The sequence below is a fragment of the Neopelma chrysocephalum genome, unplaced genomic scaffold (genome assembly GCF_003984885.1).
Source record: "Neopelma chrysocephalum unplaced genomic scaffold, ASM398488v2 Primary Assembly neopelma1_60, whole genome shotgun sequence".
Classification (NCBI taxonomy): domain Eukaryota; kingdom Metazoa; phylum Chordata; class Aves; order Passeriformes; family Pipridae; genus Neopelma; species Neopelma chrysocephalum.
The window spans coordinates 9,888,777-9,899,951 of NW_020897715.1; the positions used below are offsets into that span (position 1 = coordinate 9,888,777).

The following is an 11,175-nucleotide window of genomic DNA, read 5'->3' on the forward strand; positions in this document are numbered from 1 at the left end:
CTCTGCCCTTGATGTAAGATCTTCGCTGTGTCTGGTATCCATCCCCTGTAACCCTCTTTCCTGCCTCATCTGCCTGGTGTCTTCTGAGTAATATGTTTAGGTTTGCAGCATGCAATAGCTGTTTACCTTGAGCTTCTGGCTGTAAGGCTATGTTTCAGCTGAGCTGCAGAGTTAGAAACCACTTTGTCTTGCCTGTCTATCACTGTCAATCAAGCACTGAGAGGTGGAAAAGGCTTAAGAAGAGGAGCCTGGCTTGGACTTTTTTCTTTCATCTTGTTCTGTTTTCATAGCACTGTGTTTGGTTCCCAACACAGCAGTGATGAAAAGAGATCATGAGATAACTACAGTTGGTGTTGTGCAATTTTGTTATAAAAACATACAAAAGAGACTCTGCAATATCTTGACATTGCTTCGTATATTTACTATTAACATATATTTAAACAACTGGATCTTGGCCTTGGCTGAGCTCCTGTCCTGGAAGACATGCCCTGTGTTTCACTACTGGCCCTGTCTGTCACTGTTGGTGGGCCTGAGAGGCATTGAATTGGAGGTTTGTGTTCTGAAGAAGCAAAATAAATAGCAATGAGCTTTACTCAGTCTCTGTTTACCAGGTTGCTTCAGACCTCATCTGAACTTGCCCCCTTTGCCAGAACTGAAACTGCTGTGTGAGTAGAGACAGACTTAAACCAGTGGTGCATTAAATCAAATATTAATAGCATGCGTGCAAAGAATTATCAAAAGGACTGGTTAATTATGTGTTCAGAGAAATCTTATGCAGTTAGGACAAAAAACATCTCAGTGTTTTCAGGGCAAGAATTGAGGTCTTTTTGTTCTTCTCCAGAAGGCAAGTAACACCAGGTGTGTGATGCTTGCTCCAGACTCTGGAAGTATTAATTGGTTTGCAAAATTTTCATCTCTTCTATTTTATTCCCCAGTTATGAATTCCACGTGAAACCTAGAAACCCTCTTGGTGAAGGTCCAAGCAGCAATGTTGTGTCATTCAGTACTGAATCAGGTAAGGACTTCCAAAGATCAGACCATCATTTACAGTGGCTTTAGTATCCATGTGTAGGGGATGTATGAAAAGGGTCTCTCTCATTTCATTTTCTGTGTTTGGTCTTGCTCCTTACTATCTCCTGATTGGCTTTTAACAACTGAGCAATGTAGTACTGGGAGGTCAGCCTGGGATCAGGACTGTATTGTGTGAGGATGTGAGATGGCCAGACTGCAAGAGAAAAAAAAGAGAGGACTGCTTGTCTGGTGTTCACTACCAAGAAAATAACTTCATTGTTAGAGAGGGCTCAGTCATCTAAGATTTATATTCTTGATCTTTTTGCTTCTATCAAGCTCGTTAATGGCTTCTGGACGGGGAACATAAGGTTTTCCTTTGGGCCGGTGTGTTCGCAGTCACTTCTGCTACCTGTTCAATAAGGCTGCTGTATAACTGTGATGTCATTTGGCTGAAATAAGGATTGAGAAATAGCAGTTGGGAAAAGTCAGTGTCCCAGTAGTCCCCTTCCATCCTGTTTACTCTCCTGTGAAACTGTTACAGAGGTGTATACAAGCCTGTTTGGGACATTGTTTGGTTCCCAAGACAAGTGCTATCTGACTCAGAGGTGATAATTAGAGCATTACTCTTGTTCCCCTGAGGCTAACTACAGCTGACTTGATGACTTTGCGCAAGTAAGATACCATCTTTTGTGCAGAAGTGTTTATTTCTTGATGGTACTTAAGGTCCACATAAAGCACGATTTAGCATTTTAGGAGGAATTTCTCCATCTGTGTTTTGAGCCAGGTGTAATAATATAATAATCCTCATCTAGTGCTGTCACTGATGGTTTTCTGGCTGAGCAAGAAATTACTCAGGGAGTAGTTCAGACCATGCCACACATATTTAAAAACTCTGAATACACTCTTTGTAATCCTAGATTGTTAAAACTGAAAAAAAAGTTTATGCCAAGAGCAGTTTTCATGAATGACAAGGATTATGTTCTGTCTCCTATTTAGCTTGGACAAATTAGGCATTCAGTTTTATTTTTTCTTAATTGCACACACCATTTCTCCCATATTGGGCCAAGATTTTTGTGGCAAGTATTGCAGATGTGTCCTTTTTATTATTTAGGTTTTGAAATTGAAATTTTAATAAGACAGAGTACAATTGGGTTTTGCTGGTTACAGGTTTAAACTTTTGTTTTTACTAGAACTCTGTTTGGCTGGTGTTGTCCCATGAATAAAATTTTTAAAAGCTCATTGATACTGGAGTTTCACATAAGAAATATATTTCATTTAATTTAATTTAATGCAAAAGTTAACTTTGCTTCCAAAACTCTTTCTGTTTCACAAATTACAGCTTATGTCAGCTGTAAAAAATCACTTACCTACGCTTTTCCATTGAAATATTGGGAGCGTTCATTTTACAGTGTCTGATTGAATGTTTGTTTTCTTCCCCCAGCGGACCCAAGAGTGAGCGAGCCAATTTCAAGTAAGCCTCTTTTATATGTACCTGATCAAGACTTTTTTCAGAAATGAGATAGCATGATTTTGTGAGGGGGGTGGCTGTACTGCACCAATTAAATGAGTTCTGGAATCAAACAGCATTCACACATGGTTTCACTCCTTCCATGCACACCCCGGTAAGGAATTCATGCCAGGCTGCTTGTTTACCTGAGCGGAACACAATCAGCGTGATGTGGAGCTCCCATGGCAGCTGGGATGGCTTCAAACCAATGTACACAAATGAGCCAAGGACAGTCTCATATTTTCTCAGCCTTGTCATTAAAGCACAGAGAGCTCTGTAAAATGAATAAGTTACTCCATGCTTTTTAAGTGAGTTAACAGAGCACAACTCAGAGGATTCTGTTTATCTGTCATTGTGTTTTAGAAAAATGTCCTGCTTCAGAAGGCTTGATCTAGCTCTGCTTAGATCTTACAAGACTCTTGCTGCCTTTGGTGGGAGGTGGACTGAGCTTTTAAAGGAGAGCTGAGATCACTCAAGCAAATTGGGCTGCTTTTTGCATTTGTAATGGACATCACGTTAACAAGCACTGAGACACCATTTCTTTCCACATAATTAATGATATATAATTTTTATGCGTATTTTTGTTAAATCATATACAACTTGCTTCAGGTTGTTTTGGCTTAAATGCACTGAAAAATGATGACTGTATCACGCACTCTGTAAATGAGAGTTTTGTCAACACACAGACATTGTCCCCCTAGCAAGGCGCTAGAATGAGCTTATTCCAAACTGATACTACATGAGAGCAGGAGGAGTTCACTGCATTAATCATACCTGCACTCTTTGGTGCTTCCCTGAAATATTTTTGCTGTTCAAAATGCAGGTGTCATGGTACATTCTGCTTCATCAAGGCTTCTAATTCTAGTTATTCAAATGTATTTTTTGTGCATAATTTTGTATGCAGCATCATACTTCAGCCTCTTTTTTTCCTCTCCTGCAGTGGGAAAAGATGCTATCTGGACTGAAATCCCATTCAATTCAGACACATATTCAGAATGCAAAGGCAAACAATACGTCAAGAGGACGTGGTATAAGAAGTTTGTAGGTGTGCAGCTGTGCAATTCTTTGAGATACAAAATATACCTCAGTGATTCACTTACAGGTAAGAGACATTCAAATCAGTGTTGCTCACATTATACACTCCTGAACGATATCATGGTTCCAGAACTAAGAGGTTTAACAAGATGAGCTTCGCCGAAGTGTGATCAGATATGTTTAACTTAGTGCATAGACAGATTAATCATAAACAGTAATCTGCTTGTGCTCAATAATCATTGATGTGTTTGATACTGAATTTTCAGACTCAAGAGTTACTTCTCTGTGATGATCATCTGATTTTAGGTACCTGTTGGTATACTGAGCATCATACAAAAAATTGATACAGATCAGAGTGAATAGCATATGTTGTAAAAGTGCCAAATTTGTATTTAAAGGGTACCCTGGAATAATTCTTAATTAGAGGATCAGGACTTAATTTTAGACCAGGATTAGACTCAGTTATTCCCATCCTTTTTGGTAAACGGCAGGGTACTTCATTACTGGGAGACTTATAAATACATGACTTCAGCTCTAGTCAACAGGTTTTACTCACCTGCTTTGACATTTTTTTTCGTTATGACATTCCCAACTTTTGCTTTCCCCCCACCTTTTTTTATTTCTCCTTTTGTTATGTTTTATTACTAAGACCGGCCTCCTGGCCTTATCTTCTCAAGTTTTGTTTAGTGTCTTAAGGCCAATAGAGTGTGATGTATTTAAGACCTGAATCAAGTAACACATGCTGTGTGTATGCTGGGGGCACAGCCTGTAAAAAGGGTCTTTCAGTTAGTTGATAGGCAGATCTTTGTGACTTATGTAGATTGTACAAGCTATATTTACTGTATTTAGAAATATATTAACTTCTTATAATCCATCCCAAGGTTAGAGCTTTCTTCTCTATGAGGTCTTTTATCATGGACAGCTCAATGACAATGGTATTAGCCTGGCATCCAGAGCACAATGAGTATCATACAACCACGTATGGGAAATGCCTTTTGAGTGAAATTTAGGCAAGTGTGTTCAACACATTGGATCGAATAAATTATGAGATACTGTGGCAGAGAGAATCCACTTTCATAACCCTAAATTGCCCCATCTCAGAGCTCAGCATCTCACAGGAGCAGGGCTCTGGTCTCTGTGTGTAGGAGTATGGAAATAAAAGAGGAGGGGAGTGTAAGGCAGCTCATGTAGTTATAACTTTAAGCTTCCCTGCCCTGCACCCAGAACCATTCTCCAATGAGCAGACAAGGAAGCCTTGTCATTAACACGAAGTACAATACCTCATATGTAAATAACATCTTAGCAATTACAGGAATAAAAGAGACTGTTTTGAACAGAGGTATCATTCATTCAACTGATGCTGTACTAATCAGCTGTGATCAAATGACAAGCACTGGCAATGAGGTATCCCAAAACCAGCCAGTAGAGGAAATAGCAGTGCTAATCTAGCAGGACTAGACTTCAGCCCTAAATCAAGTGAATTAACACTGCAGTGAAAGCTACTCCAATCTTAAAAGCAAAGTTTAGTATCAGGAGCCCATTTTCCTATTTTCATTAGGTTGTTTTTGTTCTTGCTGGAAGGGTGGAAGTTTAACCTCGCTGGAGAAAGATGAGGCAGACACACTGTATTCATTATTCTTGCTAAGCCTGGTTCTTGCACTTGAATTGTTACAACCAGTGCTAACCAGTTGTCACAATATTTAAAAGAAGTGAAATATTTACGCAGAAGGAAAGCTGCTTTCCCCCCATTTGCTAAGTGAGGCCTCTGCGTGCCAGTGAGAAATTTTCCCCTTTGAAGCCAAACTGTTCTGATGTGTTTCGCTGTCACACCTCGCCTCATCCTGCCCCCGGGACCAGAGGAAGTGTCCTTGCAAGCACCAGCCAGCTGGGAGATGTGTGCCAGTAGTGAAGGGCTGTGCTGAGGTCCGAGTTCCACTGCACGCTCAAAATACCTTCCAAAGCTTTGCTGTTGAAGCAATGGAATTACCCTGAAATTTGGGTGCATTGTACAAATGCTGTTGTATGAGGCAGCCAACAAACATATCTTTGCATGCTGGTTTTTAGCATGAATTTACACTTTTAGTGCTGCAGAATTCATAATGTATAAAACAAAGACCTAACATTTTTAAGACCACCCATACAGTAACACTGGGAAAAAAATTTACTTTATGCTAGAATTGCTATCCCCAAAACAGAAAAACAGTCAGTTCTTAGCTAAATGTTTTTAAGTATGTTCTTTTATTATGGAAATAATTTGGCAGTAAAAATGTAATAGTCACTTAGAATGCTGCTAATTAATGTGTAGCAATTGTTTGAGTTATGCATAGGTTAAGCTCTGGGTCAGAAGAGTATGTGTGTATCTGAAAGTTACTGTTCTGGTGTTAGCCATAAAAATATCTGGTTTATTCTGTCTCTTATGAAGAAAAACTGATCTCTGTTACACATGCCAGTACTGTTCTATAAACCAGCATCTACTGCTGACCTCATTTAACAGTCCTCCAGAGCAGTCACTGTAGGCATTCCAGAAAAGCAGGCCACCTAAAAATAAGTATTTATTGAGAGGAGGAAAAAAATAAATTCTATGTGTGACCTTCAACAGCCATGGAAAAAAAAATGCCTTTTTGGGCAGCCTGAGTGTTCTTAATTTCAGACCAAAAAATTGCTAAGAGGAACTCCTTCTGACCAGTTCTCCTATGGAAAAAACATGTCTGCAGCCAAAGCTAGATAGTAATAAATAATTTTGTAAAGCTAGAGAAGAACTGCACGCACAGAGGCCATCAACTGAAGGTGAGAAATTTTGGCAAAGTGTTGCTCAGATCACACAAACACGAGAAAGAGTTTATTGGTAGGCTGCTCTTTAATTAATTGCTCTTTGGGAGCAGTATTATAAGCCACCTCACCATCTCTGAAATGGTCAGGCTGGCACAGATTCAAGGCTACAGGACAGCCAGTGTCTAACGAGTAACTGGATTTTCTGCCTAGCTTATACCAGAGTGCTGAGCCTGTTTCTAAATGCTCTCACCTTTCCTTTCAACCTCATGACCAAAGGCTGAACATATTAAGTGCTGTGAAAAGAGTTTAGAAAGAACGGTAAGTTTATCTACAAATGTTTCCGGCCAAGCTTGGAAAGAGAACGTAGCATGCTCTCCTCCATCTTCTGAACTGAATTTTACTAATGTCTTGCAAATCAAATCAGTAAGTAAAAACATCTGTCAAAACACCTTCACTGTGACTCCCTTTGTTAACAGGATAAGCACAGCCCGTAATGTCAGCACACACTGCATGGGGTTCTTGAGACCTTGTTTTCTACTCAGTTGAGTCAAGTGTCCTGTTAAACAATCCTGCAAATAAATACACAGGCACACTTAATGCTCTGGATAAGCAGTTACTGACCGAGGTCATCCATATGTTAAAGGATATCACTTGCACATATATGTTGTAAAAATACAATGATTTATAAAACAGACCTCAGCTGTGTTAGGAGGTGGTCTATAAAAACATCTTTGAAGGTACTGGAGGCTTCCTGACAGGGAACCGGACCTGCCTTCCACTCAAATCACTAGCAAAACTTACCTCATTTTTGATACAATCAGGGTGAGCTTCTAGGTAGTAACTGAATTTCCCCTATTGTATGAAATGTAAGGAGGGGGAAAAATTACGTCCAGGCATAATTTTGGCCAGGAGTGGGGCATTTTTGTCAGTAGCCATGAGCACTGTACTTGGAACCTGCACATCATTTTCAAATTACAGCTACAGGTCCTGAGAGGAAAAGAATCATAGCATTCACCTTGGCTTCCCCACAGAGGAAAGAGCACAGCCCATTGCCTCTGGTGGTTTTTGGAAATAGCCCTCACTAAACTTTGCTCCTTCTTTGCTTTCAGGAAAATTTTATAACATAGGAGACCAGAGGGGCCATGGAGAAGATCACTGCCAATTTGTAGACTCATTCTTAGATGGAAGGACAGGACAGCAAGAAGATCTACCAGTCAAAGATGGTAATTTCTTATGCCTGTCTCTGTAGCAAACCTCAGCAATTCCTCTGTTTCTTTTTCTTGCTAGTGGATTAGATACCCACTGCTGGGGTGGGTGATGGAAAGGAACTGCCGTCTTTGCAGGTAGAAGAGGGTCAAGACGTTTTTCAAGATGAATGATGACTTATTAAGACGGTTATGGCTCCAGTTCTGTTAGGTAGTAAACAGCCTCTCTCCTGTTTAAAACATTCCAGAAGATTACTCACAGTTGGTATTACATATTTAAACCCAATCACAAACTTGAGTCTGCAGAGAGGCATAAAGTGTTGTGTTCAAACTAGCAAGGTTGATTTAAAGAGCAGTAAATCATCAGTTGGGCATTAAGCAGCTTTGTTTGGTGCTGACAAGAAGCTGAAAAGTTATTACTGGAAAATATAATTCACGCTGCAGTAGTTCTTTGTGTACTGGTTTTAACTGGGTGCCCAAAACTCCAGTCTGGTCTGAGTGGACATGGAAGTAGATGTCCTCAACACAGCTGTGACCCGCCTGGCTATTTTTCACACATTGCTGAGGCTGGAGAGTATGAAATTTGTACTTGTGTCAGCTGAACTCCTGCCTTGCTGCTTGGCAGCAATGCCAGTGTGAGGTATTCCGTTCCCTTGTGGGGTAAGAACACAGGCTGTGCTGGTACACGCGCGTGCTGACCTTGTCATGGAATATTTTACTGAGAAAAACAGCAGAATGGTTTTCAGTCCAATATCAGCGTGTTGACCAAACCTTCCTGTGCCTCAGTTATAAAATACCTTACAGAAGTCCAGAAATGTGTTGAGGTAGGTGTGGGAGATGAATGTGAAGTTCCTAAATCTTTCACAAGTTTTTCCAAAAAACAAAGTACGCAAACAATCTGAAGGATGTTTTTTGAGTTTTTTCTAAAGAGGGTCTTACTTTTTCTTTCCAAGTGTTTCCCATTTGTAAAGGTATTTTCTTTGTGCAAGAAATGGTCTGAATCCAATTTGACATCGTCAGAACAGCAAACCTCTCAGTTATACCAGATTTACATTTTTAAAGATTTTATATTTTAAAAAACCTTTTATGTAACAAGCTTGCTACCTCAGCTTAAAGGATTGGATTTAATTGAGTGAGTTCATGAGCTACACTCACTTTTAGGCAAAAACAAACAACAAAACAAGCAAACAAAAGAAGATTCCACTTTTTCTGTAGCTTATTTTTCTAGTCAATGAACTGAACAGAGGAAAGAACAGACCAGTTGTCCATTGCTGCTCGCTTTCTTCTTGTCTGCAGCAAGTTGAGTTCTGAATTAACTACATATATTTGACCTGAAGTGCAGCGAGGGAATCATGGCTGATGTTGTGCATCATCAGCAGAACAGTATTTTGTGTGTGTGCCTGCATGCCTGTGTGCAGACACGCCTGCTTTACCCACACATACATTTCTGATGATCATGTTGGATTCAGCCCTAATTGCTCACTTTAATTTGTAATTTAAAGTTGTTTGAAAGGGAAGCACATGTATTGTCAAAGGTAACAGACTGAAAGCAGGAGGTATGATCTTTTGCTTGGGGATGTGGAGACAGTGTGAACTATCCCCAGTGGCTGAGTTTTACTGAAGTTCACTGAAGTTTCAAGGCTACTGCAGTAGGGACTATTTAATCATTGTGACTTTGCAACGAGTGTTCAGAGACCCTGTCATAGCCAGAGGGGGGACAGAAAGGCACTGGCCAGCACCATCCCTGGGTGGGTGCTGGCATCTCAAGGGAAGGCAGCCTTTCACCTCTCCCACTCAGGGCTGCCACCATCCCAAGCACTTCTGCCTTGAGTTGGGTGGACAAACTCCAGAGACCTAACGGATGCAGGGGCAGCAAACAGCCCTGCTTGTGGCAGACAAGCTTAGCAACTATTTTAGAGACTAACTGAACTGTACACAGATTTCACATGGAGATCAAAGCATGGTACAGTCCTGAGCGCTTCATGCAAACTAAGCTCTATTCTCTGTTGCAGGATTTTTCAGGGCAGTTCGTCAGGAACCTGTCAAATTTGGAAAAATAGGTGGGGAGACTCAAATTAACTACGTCCGCTGGTACGAGTGTGGCACATCAATCCCTGGGAAGTGGTAGATGCGACATGAAGTTGGTGAAGATGTGCCACTCCCACCCCACTGCCCAGCGCAGGCTCGAGGACGGCAATGCTTACGGTGTGCCTGGCACTTCAGTGCCTGCTCATGTGCCAGGGTTTATACAAGTCTCATGCCAATACTGCATTCATTGTGTAATAGCGTAGGCTGCTTACTGTAGTTATCCAGTTTTACAAATTTGTTTTTAGATTAAAAACACAAACAGGCTAGGGACATGTTGTAGGATAATGTATAGGGAAGCTGGCTCCCTATTCTTGAGGTATGGTTTATATGGTATTTTAAAAGATACGGTGTGTCTATTATTTATCGTGATGTTGTAATAAATGTTTAAGGCACAGATATGGCAGAGTTGGTCACGGAATGCAATGTACGTTAGTTTTTAAATATTCCCTGGTCTTCTTGTAATGCAAGTGCCATAAGCTACCTGTCCAGATCCATCTGTAATGTCTCCCAGTCATAAATTATAGAAAAGATTCTACAGTTTTTAATATCCTGCAGCCAGTAAACTTGAAGCACTTTCTTCTTACACGTACAGTTTATACTCCTGCCAAAATGCCGAGGTAGGTTGCTATATGTGCAGCTTTAAATTATCAAATTAGCATGGGGGGGCATCTGTTTGTTTTCAAATGCTTCAACTCCAGCAAAAGCCATGTTTGACCTGTCATTATGGAGTCAGAGCTGCTGCCCATGAGCGTGGCAGTGGCTGGCGGGTGGGTTTGGTTTTCTCTAATTAAAGTGGACAGGTACATACATACATGGAATGAAACAATGAAACTTGGCTTCCACAGCTGGGGTTTTGCATGAAAATGTAGTCTTCAGACACTGAGACTTACTGGTTCAAAAGCCAAATGTATGTACTATGCAGGGGAACTTGGAAAGACAAATGAGAGGAAAAAAATAAGCTAGTTATAACAGCATGATCAGGTTTATTTTATTTAAGAAGAAAAATTGTGATCTAAAACATTTTTCATTGGGGACGAAGGGGAAATAATGATAACTGAACTTTAAAACTGCTTTACAGTTACTTTGATTAAAACCTCTCCCAAAGCTACTTGTTGTACTGCTTGAACATTTATGAACTAAATAAAGAGATGTAGGTTTTTTTAAAGGTGTTATTCATTACCTTACTAATGTATTGAAGAAATATGAACAGGAACACCCAGATATATATAGTAGTCATTTATAGAAAATACCTTATAAAGTACATTGCAGGTACACTGTACTCCTAATAAAATATTTTTTAATCAAGTGTTTTTCTCAAGTGTTTTACATGAAAACAGGGATTAGTTTCTGTGGCAAATGCCACAGATATGTTCTGTTATTCAGAGCAAACTGGTTGCTGGAAATAGGCCTGTGTTAAACAGTGTGACAAACACATGATATGTGTTAGATCTGAGAAGAAAAAGTAGGTACAACCACAGCTTACTGGGTAGCATGGCTGATGTGGGCACAGCACTATTTAAGGATGCTAATTTGTCTTCAGGAGAGTTCAAGCAGCTT

At 40.2% G+C, this 11,175-nt stretch overlaps 1 protein-coding gene across 11 annotated transcripts in view; it reads left to right on the plus strand.

Moving 5' to 3' along the window:
- The window catches only part of ABI3BP (ABI family member 3 binding protein), a 127,675-nt gene extending 116,895 nt beyond the window's left edge, over nucleotides 1-10,780 (plus strand). For all 11 annotated transcript variants that reach the window (XM_027681053.1, XM_027681054.1, XM_027681055.1 and 8 more), the window contains 5 exons: nucleotides 936-1,015; nucleotides 2,453-2,482; nucleotides 3,459-3,620; nucleotides 7,435-7,548; nucleotides 9,543-10,780. In XM_027681053.1, coding sequence (XP_027536854.1) covers nucleotides 936-1,015; nucleotides 2,453-2,482; nucleotides 3,459-3,620; nucleotides 7,435-7,548; nucleotides 9,543-9,658 — 502 coding nt within the window. In that variant the 3' untranslated portion in view covers nucleotides 9,659-10,780. The remainder of the gene's footprint in view (nucleotides 1-935; nucleotides 1,016-2,452; nucleotides 2,483-3,458; nucleotides 3,621-7,434; nucleotides 7,549-9,542) is intronic.
- The last annotated feature ends 395 nt before the right edge of the window (nucleotides 10,781-11,175 follow it).